Here is a 19,729-nt window from a genome sequence, read left to right as displayed (position 1 = left end):
CTCCTGGTGACGGAGTTGTTCAGGTTCCCTGAAAGATGAGGTTAGATAGAAGCACTGGCTGCTAATTTTTAAGTAACTTTGTAAAGCTTTTGAAATGTAAGGCAGTATTCTAAGTACCCTTCAGTCTTACTGAAAATTCTTCAGAGTTGATGTGCTATTGTAAGGTCAGAAAAGCCACCTGTCTCCTGCTTTTTTTTCTTTAAATGTGTGCAAGCAAGTGTTGCCATGTGCCAGAAGTGTGAGCTGCTACTGGACTGCAGTTGAGCAGGTACAGAAACTGTGCAGGAGAAAAAATAGGCTGAGAAAGTAGGCTGTGTTGGTACCCTGTTCCCCTGTGCAAACAAGCTTTGGTTGCTGTGTTTTTCACTTTGGTAGGAATAGCACTGTTTAGAAAGCTACCAAATGGCAGAAAAGAGCCGATGGTCAGTTGTCACTTCCACAGCCTGGGGCTGTTCTATGAAGTGATTGTGACTTTTAAAAGGGGTTGTGGGTACTGTGCTTCTTTCAGATTTCTTGCCACCAACTTTAGCTATCATTAAAATTCCTTATTTACTACTACTACATCTGAGATATTGAATGTTCAGTAGTCAAATACTATTGGAAGTTGTGGAAGAAAACTATATATAGGAAATGCCATATTTTGCTTCATAAAAGCATCTTTGTATTACTCTATCACTCTACTAACCTGTGATGAATTTGAGAATCTCCACTGAAATAATAATAAAATAAATAAAAATTGCAATCTGAGCATTAACAGGGAGAGAATCCTTTCCTGTCTGTGCAAGCTGAATTAAAACAACAACAACAAAAAAGCCCAACAAAGAAATGTAGCTCTTGGGCACAGCAGAGCTGCTGGTGATATCAAATACAGCACACACACACACACACACAGTGTGTCCTGGGCAGATGGATGAATTAATCTAAGGCTAACGAGAAATCCTGTTACTACACCAACATTGAAGCACATTGTTTTTATCTTGCCCTCTCTGGTACATGCTTAGGTGATGTGTGCATTTGGCAAAGTGTTCCACCTGACTTTCCACCCCCTCAAATAACAAATTGTACCAAAGGAATAAGTTTCATAGTACGTACATCACCTCTGCTTGGGGCCCAGCAGTAGTGGTTCAGCAGGAGTTCATTGTTCTGTGCTGTGTACATGAAGCATTCGAGTATTTCAACGTTGTCAAAAAACTGTGTCCAGTCTTCAGACCTGCTGCAGTTTTGCACTTAATTTTTCAGATGGGGGTGAGGGGCTGGTATTCACTGAAATGGGAAGAAGTGCTGTTTGTCACTGCAAGTTTGGCAGAGGGAATTTCTAAGCTAGTTACTTCACAATCTGTGACTAGAAAGAGTAACTTCTCACACACTTCAAATGCTTCCCCCAGGCTGGGCTGTGTGAGATTGCTGATCTAACTTCTTGCTGCCAGAAAATTATAGCTTGCTCAGCTTTCTTAGCCATCCTTTGCACTGGCTGTAGTGTTTGTTCAGTGAGCTGAAGCAGCTCACTAAAACAGCAGAATGCTGCACTGTGTATTGGTTTTGTCTTAGTTTAGTGAGCTGACTGAGGGTCAGACATCCTAGAGCTGCCTCAGAACGGGCTGTGGGATGTAGGTTGGAAAAGAAGGGCAAAGGTGAGATGCAGCTGATTTTTGGCAGGAGTGAGCTGTTAAATTGGCTTTGGCAGGTGACCCTTGCACCTTTCCCCCTGCCTGCTCCTAGGCTTTGTACTCCTGTGTGTATTTTCCCAGGTTCTGAAGTCATGGTTTTCTGTTCAACATTTGTTTATCTAACGCAACCAGAATTCTCTTCTGTTTGGGCATTTATTTTTGCCAGGAAAAGGGAAAAACGTCTTTCTTGTTCTATCTGCTCATGGAAGTGGGGGCGGAGGGAAGGCTAGTTTATTTACAGAAGGTCCAAAGGCTGAGTAACTGCGCTGCTGTGTGAGCTCATAGAAGAGGTGCTGAGAGCTTGCTGGATTCTTGCAGGCATTTCACGACCCCGCTCAGACAGTGCACCGCCCACCCCAGTGAACAGGCTGAGCATGCCCCAGAGCACCGCGATCAACACCACCCCACCCCATAACCGAAGGCATCGGGCCGTGACTGTGAATAAAGCAACAATGAAAACCAGCACTGTAAGATTTCGCATTCTGTGTTCATGTACTTGTCCTGTCGGAGGGCTCCCTTGGTCGGAGGAAGTGATTTTCATTTTTCTGGGAGCTGATTTGTTCTTCCATTCAAACAGGCAACCACTGCACATGCTTCCAAAGTGCAGCACCAACCCTCCTCTACTTCTCCGCTCTCTAGCCCAAACCAGACAAGTTCTGAGCCACGGCCACTGCCAGCTCCTCGCAGGCCAAAGGTTAACAGCATCTTGAACCTCTTTGGATCGTGGTTATTTGATGCAGCATTTGTTCACTGTAAACTTCATAATGGAATAAACAGAGACAGCAGCATGACTGGTAAATATTACTGAAAATGTGCTTTTTTTTTTTGTTTTATTGACATTTCCTACCTGCAAGATTAACATAAAAGCGTAATCAATCAATAAAAATAAAGCCTTAAGTGCTTACAGTGGTTAACCCCTCCCAGCTGAACCAGCACCAGTAGGTGTCTGGAGGCTGTTAAATTAAAACGAATAAATAAATCAATTACTTTTCACAATTAAGCACTCACTTGCTCTAACAAGTAGGGTGGTTGTAATTGTGCTAGTGGGAAAGATTTTATACAGAGGGAAATAGAGGCAAGAGTCCGTTTCCTGGTTTGAAATCTGCCTGAATATATCTTTGAATAATTGCAAATTTTAATGGTGACTCATATTTGTAAAGTTGTCAAACTTCACTGCAAATACCACACAAAGTGATGCTTTGTGTTTTTGGAGAATATTGTGAGCAGATGATTCTTAAAGTAGCAAGTTGTTTTCTTTCAATGATGGTTGTTACATGTTCCCATGTAAGACGTGATACCTTGCTTGTCTGCAGTTCTCAAGTGCTAGATTTATTTTGTCTGCTACACTTTGTTCGGCTCTAGAAGTTAGATGTTTTGAGATGTGATAGAAGTAGGGCGCTGCTCAGAGAGGCTTTCACACACTCTCTTTCCTTGAGTGATATATATTCAGAAAAAAAAAAAACCTCTCAGTCCTTGCATATTTCCTGTTCTTTATATTGTACTTCAGATGTCTTCTAAAGCTTTAGAAGACATCTGTTCATCAGAAGTTCACTGGCCAAAGTAAGAAAAATAGATAGAGGTTTGTTGTAGCAGGTTGGATTTCTAATAATATTCAATATTAGTAGTTAAACTAATGAACTTCCTTGTTCACTGTATCACAAATCACATTCTTCCTCTGTGCAGAAATGATGGGTTTAGGATTTGGGATATCCCAAATCCATTTTAAAGTAAGCACTGAAGAAGGATTTGTGCTGCTGAAACTCTACGGAGAGGCACCGTTCCTCTGGAGATCTCAAGGTCAGCTGCTCAGAAAACATGGCGAGTCTACTGAGGAGCTAACCTCATGGAGTTCCTGTTGACTTGAAGTATCAGAGTCTTCAAAGTCAGATCAAAGTCAGAATTGAAAGGCTTATTTTCTAGGAGTCTAATCTATGAAACCAGTTGCTTCCAAGAGAAATCTTTTACATCTTGAAATTTGTAAGGCGAAAGATGCTGCGTGGGACTGATGAGATGGGCCAGAAGGGCTGTATGCTGTGGTCCCTCTCCATCACACAAGTGGGGCCCATCATACTTGGTGTTGTGCCCATTCACTTGCCTCTGCTTATTCTACTCAATATAGAATCTTTAAGGTTGGAAAAGACCACTGAGCTCATCCATCTAGTGTAACCGTCATGCCCACTAAACCACATCCCTCAGTGCCACGTCTTCATGATTCTTAAACACCTCCAGAGATAGTGACTCTCTAACTACCTCCCTGGGCAGCCTGTGCCAATGGCTCACCACTTTCTGAGAAGAAACACCTCCAGATCCTTTTTCTCTGTGCAACTTTCCAGCCACTGTGCTCCAAGCCTGTAGCAACACATGGAGTTGTGAGGGCTTGGCTCTGCAATTGGTCCTACTGAAGCTCATGCAGTTGGCCTGTGCCCATCGATCAGCCTGTTCAGACCCCTCTGTAGGGCCTTCCTACCCCCAGGCAGGTTGACACTTCCTCCCAGCTTGGTGTCATCAGCAGGTGTCCTGAGGGTGCACTCAATCCCCTCATCCAGATCATCAGTAACACCTTTAAACGGGACTGGTCCCAGTACTGACTGCTGAGGAACACAGTTTCCTGACTGGCTGCCAGCTGGATGCAGTTCTGTTCACCACCACTGTCTGGGCCCAGCCCTGCAGCCAGTTCTTTACCCAGTGAAGAGTGTAGCTGTCCCAGCCACGGGCTGCCAGCTTCTGCAGGAGGATTCTGTGGGAGACAGCATGAAAGGCTCTGCTGAAGTCTAGGTGGGCTATGGCAGCAGCCTTTCTTGCATCCACCAGGCAGGTCGCCTTGTCATAAAGGAGATGAGGTCAGTCAGGCAGGACCTGCCGTTCACAAACCTGCGTTGGCTAGACTTGATCCCTTTGGTGAGGCTTGTGAAAAGAGATCAGCAGAGAAGGGACAGCTAGTTGTCACAATCCCTGTGCTTAGGGAAGGGGACAAAAGGAAATCTTGTTATGAGTTTCTTCGTCTGTGGGTTAGCTATGCCTGTATATCACAGTCCATCTCCCATTCTCAACAGCTTAGTACTGTAAAGCTTATGTCACTAGCTTGGATGCGTTTTGCATGTTTGGCACTGTTATTGATAAATCTTGTGTAAGCAGCAGGAAGAAAATCCTCTCTGCAAGACCAAGGAGGTCTCACTGCCCTGGTACACCTTTCCAGAAAGGTGACACAAACTTCCAACAAATACTGATATGATGTGATTTCTAAATAAACGTTTGTGAGCTACCCTAGAAGAAACCATGAAGGATGAGATGCAGTTTCAAATTCTACTTCAGAAATCACTTCAGCTCCTTTAAGTGAGCCCTACTGATTCGCAGGGACTAACACTTCACCTTTCTCCCATCTTACAAGACATCTTTTTGATGAGCTTTATGAATTAAGGAGTAGTTGGTCAAGGCCCAGGCAAATTAGTAGATATTGCTTTTCTGGACCTTGTGCTTTTATTCTAGATGTGGTGCCTCGTGTTTCTGATTTCTTCAACTCTTTCACCTCCTGAAAGGAAGTCAAGAAGAGCAAGAAAGGCATTTCTGAGATGGAAAAAATATGCAACTTCTTGTAGGTTTTGAGCTAAAAAATATTTGGGTGGATGGGAGAGTAACCCAGGTGGCTCTAGTTGATCTTGCTTCGATTTGAGCAGGGTGCCCAAATAGGTGATCTCCCCATGTTCCAACTTAGCTATTCAGTGGTTATGTGAAAACAAATACTGTCCCGCTGTATAATCAATGAATGTCATGTATCATCAATGAATGTTATATAAGGATGTTATAATTATGAAATAAACAAGAGAGTTTGGCAAAGCAGATTATAATAACAAGAAGAGAATAGATAGAACGCTTACCTGCATCCTGGGCTTGCTGTGAAACTCCAGAGGAGGGATCTCTTCTGGAGATCCCTCCCCACTGGTAATCAGCTCTTCAATGGGCCTGGGGGAGGTGCAGCCAGCCTCCACCCTTCCAGCAGCACAGGAGAATTGCCTTCACCTGTGCTCCCAGGGCTGACGCATTGCTCGCCTCAGGTGATCATTCAGAGGTTCAGGCCGTCATTCAGCAGTTCCCACACACCCACTCTTTTCAGTTTTCTGTTATTTCCATGGTAAAAATTGTACTAATCTAGAATCCTGCAATAGTTATCATAGATATTTCACATTTGCAGTTGTAGTGTTTTCAGCCTGTGTCTGTTTGGGAAAAGAGAGATTGCAGAATTATTTTCTCTGCTGTGAGGTTAGCTGGAGGTAATCTGTATACAGCTGAATGTTGATAGGGATTCATCACCTAGAAAGCAACCTTCCTGTTTGCTCTGAGCCTCCTCCTTCCAGATGGTGTTTCATAGTTGTTTCGATTCTGAAGACGTAACAGAGATCTTGGCATCAGTGCCAATGCTCTTGTGCCTGTTCTATGTCAGGTTTTAGCTTCTGCACTGAAACCTTAAAGGTAAAGCTTTATAGAAGGCAGCTACTAAACATTATTCTGTATCATGGGAAGAGAGGAAGAATGTTCTGTTCTGTAATGTATTTGGCATGGAAAGGAGCTGGGTGTTGCTGGTACAGTCTGTAGAATTGGATGGCTCAGTGATCATTATTTCAGTGTGGCACGGATTGCTCCACGTGATAAAACTCCTGAAGAAATCCATTGGGAAGGCTTTAGGAAGATAGTCCTGAATATGGCAGCTCTGGGGAGTGCGTGATGTGCTGAACTCCAGCTGCATGTGTCGGACACGCCGGGCTGTAGGAGTGTGTTGCTCATTGCTGTCCTCAGCAAACGGTGAGGACTGGGAGGAACCCATTAATCCTTTGTGCCACTGGTTCAACGAGAGGATCTTCCGGTGGCATGGGCTTGTTCTTAAACCTTGTTCCTAAAGAAGTCACAAGCTTGCCAGCCACGTGTTGTAAAGTGGTGGGGGAGTTGTGCTGCGGATGGTTGCTGGTATCACCAGGTGCTCTTGGGCCTCGAAGCAATCTCAGAGTGAAGTTCAATCCTCATCAGCTTTGGCCCTCCTCTTGTTATTGTGGTACCCCAAAGGCTGTATTGGTCTAGGAGGCAGGTAGGAGAAGGTAGGAGAAGCCCTGGTGAGGGAAGTTTTGAGTATTGCTGAGAGGCTTGGCGTAGGTCTTGATCTGACCCAGTGTGTGGAGAATGTGAGCTATGCAGATTGCTCTCATGATGCCTGGCTACTGGAGTCCTTTTACTCTCTCATCTGTTTCTGGAGATTGTTTTTGAGATGCTGATCTTTCTAGTGGTGCTCTGGCTTTATTTCTGCTGTGGAAGGTTGGTGGAGCTGATGGCCAGGGCAGGCATGCCCGTGCTGGTTTGGGTTGTTAGCAGCATGGCATACAAAGGACGGAGCAGTAGTGCAGTCGGGAGCTTATGGTTTGGAAACTTATGGTTGAGGAGGCTCTGTAGGTAAGTAATCTGCCCTTGTGAGACATAACCGAGTCACTGAAGTCGTGGGGGGAGCCCACGTGCAATGGAACGTAGGCAAATGCACCTGAGCTGGGAAGGGTTAATAATCCTTTTAAAAACTGATGTATGTCGGTATGAACAGATCTAAATCTTGCTAGTATTTTGTAACTTTTTGTTCCTTGTTTTGCATGATACTTTCAAAACCATAATTTTGGACCTGAATGCCGATTTCCTGTGTGTTTAACAAGCTTGCTGTATCATAAAGCTTTTAATCTATTTTTTAAACAAGCTAAAAGCTTCTTAACTTATATTACAATTTCACCATCTTAAAAGTATTTTATAACTACTGCTGTCCTTTGATTTGTTTCCATTTTATTTCTATTATCTTGCAGCATCTTTTATCCAAATTCTTCTTTCTTATAAATCTTGTAAGTAGGAACAAGTAGCTTTTCCTTAATTGCGGTCATGCTTTTCTTTTTCCATAACCCCATCTTTTATTTGTAAATTCATTCTCATTGTCCCTTGTAGCTTTTGCACTTTTACTTGAAAAAGACAAGTAATTTTTTTGTGTGTGTTTTTGAATGGGGAGGATTGTTGGCAAAAGCAAATTAATCTGCCTGAATCAGTCCCATCTTTTATGTACTTTAGTCTGTGATCATGTCATGAGTTTCAGGACTTTGCACTAACCATGTTTTTTTTACTTAAAGCTTATTTTACAGACTAGTGTTTGATTTGTATGCATTGTGCATGTAGTGTTTTTTTTCCAACTACAGTATATTGCTGGATAGCTTATTCAGGACAAAAAATGGCTCATGGGAAGATGCATAAAGATTTGTGCTTATTTACTACTCACACTGTGAAAATTTCTAAGTTAACCATAGGTCAAACAATGAATTTATAGGCAAAAATTAACAGGAGGTGCTTGTCATTGGGAAGTTTCCTTTTAAAAGAAACACAAACAAGCAACAAAAACTAAATCCAAACAAAAATCTTATCCATAAATGAAAAAGTATTCCATACATCCAAGTGTTCGAGTCTTTGTTTGCAAGGCTGACTGTGAACCTGATATTCCCGAGTATCCCAGGCACGAGATAGAGCAGCTTCTCTGGTACTGCTGGAGTTGTTAGCTTGATTCACCAGGAGCACACGTTATTTGTTCTCTTTGGTTTTGTAGCTCATAAAATGTCTGAAGATCAGCATAGTCTTAGCTAAAAATAAGAAAGAAAATACTGCTTCTGCCATTAGTTTTCCAAGAGTGAATTTTTTACTGTTTTTTTTTTTTTTCCCCTATCTCCTTGCACATTGAGGGCATTACACACAGATTTGCTTTGGTTGCCATTTTAGAAGAAATGAAGAAGCCAGCGAGATGAGTAGCCTCTTGCAGCCTGTGTGTCTGATACTGGTGTGTGAAAGGTGTACTGCAAAAAAGGCACAAATTGAATTGAGTCAGACTGGCAGAGCCATCCTGCAGGAACTGAGCACAAAGCTAAGCAGGATCACAGAACCTGGGGCTGGGACCTTAGAGATCATTGAGCTCCAGTTCCCCCACTGTAAGCAGGACCCAGTCACGGCGGTGATGGCGGCCTCTCGAGATATCTGTGAGCACGGTGTGCGTTGGCACACGGGGAGGCCTGCCCTCCTGGCAGCTTCCATCTGACAGCACTCTGGGCTCAAATGGGGACAGGGGGGACCAAAGCAGGAGAGTGGCTCTCAGCAGATTTCCTTCTTACAGTGAGTCCTTCGCAATTCTTGGATTTTTTTCATTTTTTTAAATTATCAGTTATGTTTATGCAACGTAATTGGATCGAAGTGGTTTGATGTTCAGAACTAGATAGGTGATCAGTCAGTTGCAAGTAAGCACTTGTGTGGAGGTAGTAGTAATGGCACAGTGAAAATGTTTGATGGTATTTTAAGAGTGCAAGGAAAGCCATTTTCTGGAGATGAGAACAAGGCGAGGAAGATCCTTGTCCTCTGAGAGGGTAGGGAGGTGTTCTGGATACAAGGAGACACTTCCCAACACAGAATTGGGATGAACTTCAGAATATGAAGGTCAATTGTTGTAATCCTTACACGGACAAAAGTTAGTTATAGCCTCAAATAGTTCCTAAACAGAGGCGCTGACTCAAATACAGTGAACTAACAGCTTCATGATAACTGCTAAATTGGACTTGATCTTTGTGTCCAGGATCCCATGAGCCTATTATATATGTTAACAAACGCAGTGAAATGCTGTTTTTTCTTTTCCCAGCTATAGCAACTCAAGCTAGTGTGGAGTTTCGCCGGAAAGGATCCCAAATGTCCACAGATACAATGGCTTCCAACCCTTTGTTTGATGCCAGTGAATTCCCAGACAACTATGAAGCGGGAAGGGCAGAGGCATGCGGGACACTGTGTAGGATATTTTGTAGCAAGAAGACTGGGGAGGAAATATTACCAGCTTACTTATCCCGGTACTAACCTATCTTTCAGTTGCTTTATTGGTGTAATGTTACGGTGCAAAGGAATTTGCAGTGCATAGCATTCAGTTACTGTCTGAATCCTGTGCTGCCAGCTCTAAGAGCGTGGCTGGCCTGCACGAGGCACAGACAGAGCTCCCTCTGTAAGCTGAGTGTTGGCTTTGTGTTCCCACAGTGCTGGTTTCCATTGGGCTTTCTGCAAGCTCTAGTTGAGGGGGAGCCCCTCCAGCAGCTGGAGGGAACTTCTTTGGTCTTTTTGACACTTGAAGGTTTTTAAACTTGCTATCAAATGTTGTTAAGATGGACAGAAGTGTGCAGATGTGAGATTGTGTTTTGTTAGACTGCAAAAGGTGCTGTCTTGTCAAGAAACATTGGAGTGGAGTATATATTTTTTAATGGTTTTTACATACAGAAATGCACTAATATTCTATTATTTGTTTGTATATATATATTTATTTATTTATTTATTTTCATCATGAACTACTTTGATTTTCAGTTTAATTTCTAGTAAAACAAGGCCATCCTGCCTATCATAGTTCTTGTTTTTCCAACTTTTTTGGTTAAAAAGTAGAAAAAGCCAGAGGCAGAGAATCAATTTTATAAATAGTAACTCTCTCAAACTGTTCAATTACCTTTGCCATAGGTGGCATCAAAACTTCTGGAAGACTGAACCACTGTATTTCATGTATGTGGTAGTGCTATATGCATTAGATGGTCTGTTCCTCATACACAGTCAAATTCCTCTGTTTTGTTAAGTTGTGGAGGGTTTTTTTGTGTGTTTTTTTTTTCGTTTTTTTGTTCTTTTTTTAATACAAATGCACTGTAACCTAAAACCTGTAGAGGAATCTAACTGCTTTAAGAGATGAGGTACTTTGGGATGATGGCCAGCTACATAAGGTGCTTCACATCCCTCTGCTTTTTCATTTGAAATAGCTGATTCGTATTTTCCCTCTTATTTACCAGATGTTAGGAGTGCTGTTCCCCCCCCAGGGATTTTGCAGTATTTTTCTTCCATGCTAGGGAATTGGAACCAAGGTCTCATTTACACCCTTACACGAGAAAGGCGGTGGCGGGGAGCACAGTTAGCACGCACCTGTGCTGTAGCTGCAGCAGCTCCCAGGCCCTGAGCTGCGACAAGGCAGATTTGCAGCAGAATGGTGCTCTGCTGGCTTTTCATGTGTAATATGTGTGATTAGCGTGGCTTTTTTTGAAAGCTAGCTAACTGCACTTGCCTGTGCTAACATAACTTCGGGGAATGCTCAGAAAAGCTTCTCTCAGCTCTGATTTTGAAGCTGTTCTGTGTAGAAAAGATCTAATTGCTGCACATTCGTGTTCGTGTGGGATGCTGATACTTTTTATGTGCAAATAATTCCGTCTTATCTTTCTTTGTCAGATTTTACATGCTTTTAATTCAGGGTTTGCAGATAGCAGATTTCGTTTGCCACCCCGTTCTTGCCAGTGTTATTCTGAACTCCCCTCCTTTGTTCTGCTGTGACCTGAAAGGAATTGATGTCGTGGTTCCATATTTCATTTCGGCTCTTGAAACTATTTTACCCGACAGGTAAACTGCTGTTTCCCTGTAGATACTATCAGAAATATGGGGAGATGTTTATCTTCTGGGGTTTCTGTCGTTCCTGGATGGCTTTCACTGGAGGAGTTCTGTAATGTGGGCCCCATGTTGTGTTATGTATGTGATAGTGATAACAGCAGCATTTCATAAGCTCTGACTTTTCATTTCATTTAATGCAATTATCCTTAAAGTAGCAGTAGGCCTTTTTAAAAATGAGAATGTTGGAGTTGTGTTATCTCAGTATTCATTATTGAAAAACAAGAATAGGGAAAAGAATACATTTAAAGCTGATTTATTTTTAAGGAGAACTTTACAGCATGTTCTATACTGGCTGTTATTGCAGTGACTTTATTCAGAAAGTAACTTTACACACCACTAAACGGAAAGAATTGATCATTTAGACTGACAGGGAAGTTGGAGTAGGTTCCTAAACTGGAATACATGCCCTTGTCTGTCAGAGCCGTACAGATTGCTAAATAACTTAAGGCACTTACTACTGCTCTGTGCCTGCCTTCCTCTCCATATCTTGTATGTACTGATGGTGCATTTCAGCTTGAAGTTGTGCATAAACTGCTGTTATTCTTCTGGGCTTAAATCTGAGCTGCTGCTGCTTGTAGGTGGATCTTACAAGCAGAATTAACTCGTGGCTTCATAAGAAACGTGGTCTGTTTCCAAGCAGAGTGTGCATACAAGATGCACACGAGCAAATTCTGGGGATTGTGGTAGAGCTGGGTTGGTGGGATTTGCAGTAAGCACGCAGAGGCTTGTGACTGGCATTTCCTGCCTTGAGGATGCAGAATACGAATAAGACTTCTGTTTGCTTAATGGTTCAGTGCAAAACAATTCAGGCAGGACTTCATAATTTGCTAATTGTTTCATTGCAACTGCTATAAAATAAGAATCTTGAATCTAGGAAGAAACAGCTACATTGGATGTTGCAAGTTATTTAAGACCAAGGAGTGGCTGTTTGTTTAATTTTCACTTAGGTTTGGCTTCAAAGTCTTATGAAAAGTTGATTAATTGTATGGTGCTTTGATTTGCAGGGAACTCTCAAAGTTTAAAATATATGTAAACCCCACAGAGCTAAGAAGAGCTTCAATTAACATCTTGCTGTCTTTGTTGCCTCTCCCTCATCATTTTGGAACCATAAAATCGGAGGTAATAACCTTACAGCTTTGTCTTACATGTTGAATTTTGTCTTTTGGGTTGTGGAGTGGCATTTGGGTGAGGTGAGTTGTGGTATTTGGCATTCTGTTTAGCCCTGAAACTCTTGGCACAAGTTTGACAGGAGTAATTTGTGCTGTGGATTCTGACTTTTGAAGGCAATGCCATGCTGGTGTGTTCAGTGTAAAAATGGCATCGAGTTCTAATTGATACTGAAATAAATTCATTGTTCATTCAGGTCGTCCTGGAAGGGAAATTCAGCAATGATGACAGCTCAACGTATGATAAACCAGTAACCTTCCTTTCCTTGAAGCTGAGGCTTGTGAATATACTTATAGGAGCTTTGCAAACTGAAACAGATCCCAACAACACTCAGATGATACTAGGTAATTTCAACATTTTTAATGTATCGATTGTGTTATGAAAGTGTCTTCACCTCTCCTGGAATAATTTGGTACATTCATGTGATACTTGGCAAGAAAAAGGAGAAATTCCTGTCAGATCATCTTCTGTGTAATCTCCCTCATACTCTCAAAACATCTTTGAAATCCTCACGTTCTTGTTAAGTAATCTCTCTCTACCATTCTAAATGTAATCCCTTCCATTCTAAATGTAGAATGGCGCTTGAAAAGTAAAAATAGAATTAAAGCACATTCCAGCAGCAGAAGTCAGTCATAACTCAGAACGGAAATAGGAAGAAATGTTCTAATATTGGTAAAAAATCATGAGTAATGGATTACAGGGAACATTTCAGTTTTTGCCATGCTTGAGCCTAGAAACAAGTTGAAATACTGGGTAACAAGTACTCTAGCATTGGCAGAATACAGATGGTGTTTGTTCAGCACTGTGTCAGTCCTTGCAGAAAAGCTTCAGCATAGAGTCTGCAGATACAGCATGGTTTGGCAACAAACTGTGTGTTGAGGTGGTTGGATGTGTTGAGGTGTCAGTGCTGAGGAAGTAACCAGAAGCTGGAATCTTACATAGTGCACAGTCTGTTAAGCAGATGTATTTTCAGGCAGGTAAAAATTTTGTTGCCTTACACTTTTTTTTCCCTTATTTGCTTCCCTCTCATTATGTAAAAGTACCTTTCTTCACATTATAATAGTTACCATGCCATTTTCCTTTAGTTTAAAAAGCAAGTGGATTTGCACTGGGTAGATATCTGATTGGTTCTGGAAGCCTGCCTGGATAATAGGAGAGGGAGGAAAAAGTGCATAAGCAATGAAGTGAATGGAAACAAATCCAGTCTGCAGTCTTTCTGAAAGCTGTTCTTTCAGGACAACTCTTGAAACCTTTTCTGTACAAGCAGAAGACATGGCGATAATAATTTTGAAGGATGATTTGCAGCCAGTGCTGCAAGTGAAGGGATGAGGATGTGTGTGGTTTCTTAGTCATGCTCCCAGAGCACATGTTGCTGTATCAGCTGTAGGGTGAGTGATGTTCTGTTAAATCCTACCCATGTGTTCTTACATGCCTCCACTGAGGTTGGTGCCTGCACCCCAGCTTTTCAGATACTCTGCCTATGATGTTTTTTTTACCATTACCTGGCTGACAGACCTTACTGCTTTGTTTCTTCAATTTTCCTACTGTTAGCTACACATGTAACAGGAGTTTATGTCCTGCTGGCTTTGGTTGGAGAGAATTAATGAGTCTGTATCTTAGCCAGAGATTCTTGCATGTTCCACCGTCCTCTCTGAAACATTGGTGTTTATTTCCAGCTGCTTTTTTAAATATTTGACAACAACTGGAGTGTTTCGTTTCCTATTGCAGCTGTTGTTCTCCTCAGCCCCATGGCTGTGCTGGAGGAAAAATGATGCAGCTACAGGTGGTTTGTGCCCCATGTGACATAAGGCATCCAGAGTACAGGCAGTTTTAGTTTACCTGTGTGATGCTCTTGTTGGTAGCTCTCTCTCCCGGGCTGGATTTTTCTGTCCACCTGCTGTTTGATTTGAATGCAGTAAAAAAAAAAATTAAATAAAAAGGCATGAAAAATTGGGTCCTGGAGATCACTTGTAGGGGGAGAGAGTTTTGGTGGATCATACCTCTGACCTCCTGATTTTGGAATTTGGTTTAATGTTTTTGCTAAACTGAAATGAAATTTATATTTACTATACTGATCTGAGAGTTTGGAGAGTGGTGTTGGAAATATTGACACAGGTTTTGGACAGAAACATCTCTGTAAAAATGCTTGTGCTGGAGTGGATTTGGGGTTCATTTAACAGGTCCTTTGATGATTGATTGTGTTGAGAATGATTGTGGTCTCATGTTGATGTCTTCAGGGTTGCTGGATGGAGCAGATATTACCTTATCTTCCAACAGGCTGCTGCCTGCACTGACAGCCCATTAAGTAGTGAAAGCACATTTTTGTTTGCCAGTTACCAGGTGCCTTTTGGCTCCTAATGGCCAAACTGAGGAAGGGAGGCTCCTTGTGCCAGGCACAGAGAGGAGCCCAGACAGAACGGTGTAACCCTTGAGGTGGCTTTGGATTACAGTGCACTTTGGCTGTCTGTTACCTAACAAATGCTGCTTTTTTACTCACAAAATCTGTAAACCTCTTTAAATGTAACCTGAGTTTTTAAATGAGCACAATCTGCTGGGAGACAGGGAAGCATTCCAGCCCTTCTGTGAAACAAGAATCCTTCTGAACGGAGGAATTCAGGAAACCTGTGTTCAAAGCGTTTTTAAAATAGCCAAAAGAATTCTCTATCTCAGCTCTCATCTGCATCAAATTGCTAAGCCTGGAACAAATCTTCGTGTTTTATAAAACTCTTATAAAAGCTCTGTATAAATCAGGAAGGAGATTCTGGATGCTTAGACCTTCAGTGCTTCTCTACATTGTAGCTGTCAGTATTCTACTGTGGTTTTTAGTTACCTCTTCTGTCTAATTCTTCAGGTGCAATGTTGAATATTGTTCAAGACTCAGCACTGTTAGAAGCCATTGGCTGCCAAATGGAAACGGTAAGATTTGTTTAATTGTTGTTTATGAAGTTATTGCTTCAGAAAAAAATGTGATTCATTTATCAGCAGTTTAAGTAAGTTCAGTCCAGAGGTATGATCCCATCTAAAAATATCCTTTGTTATAGAGAATTCTGTTCAGAAGATCTTCTCATTACTTAAAACTTTCAGTTTCATAGAATCATTAAGGTTGGAAAAAGCCAATAAGATCATATAGTCCAGTATCAGCCCATCACCACTATGCCCACTAAAACATGTCCCTCAAAGGACAGTGACTCCAGCACTTCCCTGGGCAGCCTGTGCCAATGCCTGACCACTCTTTTTAAGAAGCTTTCACTGATATCCTACCTGAACCTCTCTTGGTGCAACTTAAGACCGTTACCTCTCATCCTATCACTAATCAGCTGGGAGAAAAAGCTGACCCCCATCTCACTGCAACCTCCTTTCAGATGGTTGTAGAGAGCGATGAGGTTCCCCTAAGCCTCCTCTTCTCCACAATGAACCATCTCAGTTCCCTCAACTGCTCCTCGTAATCTTGTGCTCCAGACCCCTCACAGCTTCGTTGCCATTCTTTGGATGCGCTCCCATGGTCTCAGTGTCTTTCTTGTAGTCAAGGGCCCAGCACTGAGCACAGCACTTGAGGTGCGGCCTCACCCGTGCTGGCTGCAGAGGTGCGATCACCTCCTGCTGGCTGTGCAGTTTCTGACACAAGCCAGGATGCCATTGGCTTCTTGGCCAGCCGGGCTCACTGCTGGCTCATGTTCAGCCAGCTGTCAGCTAACACCTCCAGATCCTTTTTCTGTGTGCAACTTTCCAGCCATTGTGCCCCAAGCCTGTAGCAATGCATGGAGTTGTGATCAAAGGGCATGGCTCTGCAATTGGTCCTACTGAAGCTCATGCAGTTGGCCTGAGCCCATCGATCAGCCTGTTCAGACCCCTCTGTAGGGCCTTCCTACCCCCAGGCAGGTTGACACTTCCTCCCAGCTTGGTGTCATCAGCAGGTGTCCTGAGGGTGCACTTAATCCCCTCATCCAGATCATCAGTAACACCTTTAAACGGGACTGGCCCCAGTACTGACTGCTGAGGAACACAGCTCTCCTGACTGGCTGCCAGCTGGATGCAGTTCTGTTCACCACCACTGTCTGGGCCCAGCCCTGCAGCCAGTTCTTTACCCAGTGAAGAGTGTAGCTGTCCCAGCCACGGGCTGCCAGCTTCTGCAGGAGGATTCTGTGGGAGACAGCATGAAAGGCTCTGCTGAAGTCTAGGTGGGCTATGGCAGCAGCCTTTCCATCCTCTACCAGACGAGTCACTCGTTCATAGAAGATGATGTTGGTCTTTAACAATGGTGGCTAGGTTACATTCTTGCTGGGTTTTCACTTTTCTAATTTCTTTTTCCTAAATTTGCAGAATGGTGGTGAAAACAACCTCTTCAAAAGCCACAGTCGTACTAACAGTGGCATTAGTACTGCAAGTGGCGGCAGTACGGAGCCTACAACACCAGATAGTGAACGACCAGCACAAGCCCTTCTAAGGGATTATGGTAAGGACAGCTCTTTGGAAAAAATGGTATTATAATATCCTAACTTGATGTTTGTTTTTCTCCTTTTGTAGTTCTGGCTCATAATTAATGTGTGCGGGTGTTTTGAAGCCAAGATGGATACTCCTTTGTTCATTGCTGATTTGATCCCGTATGCACCCGTGTGTGGTGCTCACATGTGCTGGCTGGTTCTGTGTTGGTTGGTGTTTAACCTGCTAAAGGACTCTCCCAATACAGTTTTTAAAAAAGCTCGTGGAAAACTGTTGTACTTTATCATGTGTTTTCATGAACAGTGATGCCATAAACATATACCAGGTGCAAATTAATGGCTTCATTCATTTTGATAGCATTCCAAGTTTAGTAGTACCTTTTCTTAACTGTTTTTAAAGACCATTTGGGGGACTCCTGTTTCTGCAAGATAAAGAGGCAGAACGCTTGCAATGTGTCATTTGTTATAACAAGATCTCTTCAATTAACATTGGTTTGTGATGTCCTGTACTGTGCCCTTTTCGAATCTTTTAGTAGAATTTATGTCCTTCTTAGTCTATGTGGTAAGCCAGCTGAATGTGGAGATTCTGGAATTTCATTTGCTCCTTCATGCTTTAGCAGTGCAATGGATGTTAATTGGTGAAGTGAATGTGAGAACAGACCACCTTGTAGGCTAGGTGGGAAACTCCATTCTCACCAGATAAAAATGCTTCTTCCCCCAGTTCTCCATGTAGGAGGAGAGATTAGTGGGAAAGCTTTAGCATATTCACATATATACGTTACATACAGATGCAGGATTTTGTTTAAATGTTAGTTATTTCTCTAACGGATTTGTCTGAAGTGACTTGAAGTGCTGGTTTTTACCACACCACCTTAATTACGTATATAATTCCTGTGTTTTCATTGGCAAGTGTTTTTGGCACCTTGCAGTGTAAAATGTTCCTTTGTAAGGCTAAAAAACCCTCATGTTTTAAGTTGTTGAGTCGCTGACTTTTCAAACCATACGTGTAAATTGAAAGATATTTTTTGTAATATCTGGCCCTGAATTTGTTGGCATTATTGATTCCTTTTACTGGATTTAAGAAAAAGAATTCTGTGCCCACAAGGTAAGGTTATAATACACTTACAAAAGGAATTTCAACATTTCTACTGAATGCTTGAAGGGAAAATTGGAAACAAGATGGTTTATTTTTACTGGTTAACTGTAGCTGACATGTGAATCTGCTGCTAGACTGGCAGAGAGCATTGGTGCTGAAATGAATTTGCCTACTTCAGTTTTAACAAGTGTATATAATATTTGTGCTCCTAATACAATGAAGTTATGAGCAACTGCTCCTAAAAGCACCTCTTTGTTTTTAATGTTAGCCAAAGGTACAGGAAAATTAAACATTTAGAAACAATTATATCTTCCAGGTTGGTTTCTTTCATTATCTGCACATAAATACCTAATGCAGCTTCTGATAAATGCTGTGCATAGAGAGAATAGGTAACTTCTGGCCTAGGTATCTGAAGTTACATGTGCTCTGTTCATTACTATGACTCAGTGTGAGTACTGATGTCTAACATACGTGACTAATGCCTAAATTCTTCTGAGTCTGCAAGACACTGCAGCGGTGTAAGCACGGTAGCAAACAGCAGCACAACCCAACACAGGCTGTTCTGCTGCTGAAATGCATCCAGTGCTGTGATTGTCCGAAATGTCTTTAGAAGAAACAACCAAATTGATACAAGGTGCTAATCTGAATAGATTTGTATTGTGTACTGGTGTTGCATACAAGGGAGTTAGCCAAATTTCCAGATTCTGGGTTGTATGTAATTTTATGTGCGTATCGTGGCTGCTTTGGCTTGTTCCTGTGCTTTGCTTATTGTTACTAATGCTTAGTTATTTTCCCTCCCTGTGGTATGTGTTACTGGGGTTACATCCTAGCTCTTAATACAGATACGGCTGCGGGACTTCTGATACGCAGCATTCACCTGGTAACCCAGAGGCTGAACTCGCAGTGGAGGCAGGACATGAGCATCTCACTGGCTGCGCTGGAACTTCTCTCTGGATTGGCAAAGGTGAGAGACGAAGCTGTGGTTACTCCAGCCTCTTCTCAAAGGGACGATTCCTGTTCTCTTCAGGTGAAAATCATGCCACCAGGCAGACGTCTGTCAGCAGACGTTCTGTTTGGAGCAAAGAGGGTACATCCTCTTTGTGTAGGATTGCTCTGTCTTATCCTAGTGTATATGCTCAGTGATTTAAGTCGAGTGAGTGCAGTGAATGCCTTTGGGCTGAAGGTGAAGCTCAAGGTGGCTGCTTCAGATACACTAGCCCTACTGTGTGATTCTGGCTGATTTTAGCTGGATGGCTTCTAATCGTTCTCATGGGTTCTCATGTGTGGTTTTGCTTTGCTTTGTGTTTAGGTTCTGTTTTGTTGTCACTGTTTTTTCACACTGCAGTGGATGAATCTGACATATTAGGTTGAACAGCTGGAAGAAAACCGTACCACTGAGCTTCCAGTGGGCAGCGTGGGCTTCAGCCCATAGTTTTCAACTCCACCGTGAACCATTTCTCATAGGTTACTTTGTTAGATGTTTCTAAGGCTGGTTGCACAGTGGGTGGACAAACCAAACAAGAGTTTCTGTTGCTGCTGATCAGGGTTGGAAATAGACCAGGACATAAAAAATTTGATTGCCCTTTTTGTAAGTGCTGTGCCAACTTTTTTCCTTTTGTGTCACGTGCAAAGTAATTTTCTGAGCTATGTGTGACACCTTCTTAATGTGAAGGTGTCACCTGCTTGGGAGCTTTGTCTTCACACAGCTCTGTTCCTCAGACTAGCTGTGCTGTTTCTCTTCACCACTTCCTAGATGAACCACTCCTGTTCTGTTTTAGCACCCTCAGTTGTGGTCTCTGTTCCTTAACTGTAAGGAAACTCACCTGGCAAGTAGCTGGAGTAATTAGCAAGTTAGTGAA

At 42.5% G+C, this 19,729-nt stretch overlaps 1 protein-coding gene across 2 annotated transcripts in view; it reads left to right on the top strand.

Moving 5' to 3' along the window:
• The window catches only part of RALGAPB (Ral GTPase activating protein non-catalytic subunit beta), a gene marked incomplete at both ends in the record, with an annotated part of 54,965 nt that overhangs the window by 11,887 nt on the left and 23,349 nt on the right, over positions 1-19,729 (top strand). The window contains 9 exons of one of the 2 annotated variants that reach the window (XM_079543221.1): positions 1,986-2,134; positions 2,245-2,461; positions 9,352-9,553; positions 10,953-11,120; positions 12,173-12,287; positions 12,532-12,679; positions 15,187-15,251; positions 16,656-16,788; positions 18,713-18,834. In XM_079543221.1, coding sequence (XP_079399347.1) covers positions 1,986-2,134; positions 2,245-2,461; positions 9,352-9,553; positions 10,953-11,120; positions 12,173-12,287; positions 12,532-12,679; positions 15,187-15,251; positions 16,656-16,788; positions 18,713-18,834 — 1,319 coding nt within the window. Of the gene's footprint in view, positions 1-1,985; positions 2,135-2,244; positions 2,462-9,351; positions 9,554-10,952; positions 11,121-12,172; positions 12,288-12,531; positions 12,680-15,186; positions 15,252-16,655; positions 16,789-18,700; positions 18,835-19,729 lie in introns of both variants that reach the window. The other variant, XM_079543220.1, reaches the window with a different exon arrangement.

This window comes from Tetrao urogallus, assembly GCF_951394365.1.
Source record: "Tetrao urogallus genome assembly, chromosome: 16".
NCBI classification, from domain to species: Eukaryota; Metazoa; Chordata; class Aves; order Galliformes; family Phasianidae; genus Tetrao; species Tetrao urogallus.
Note: the sequence above shows the minus strand (reverse complement) of the source record. Positions and strands in the feature narration are given on the sequence as shown.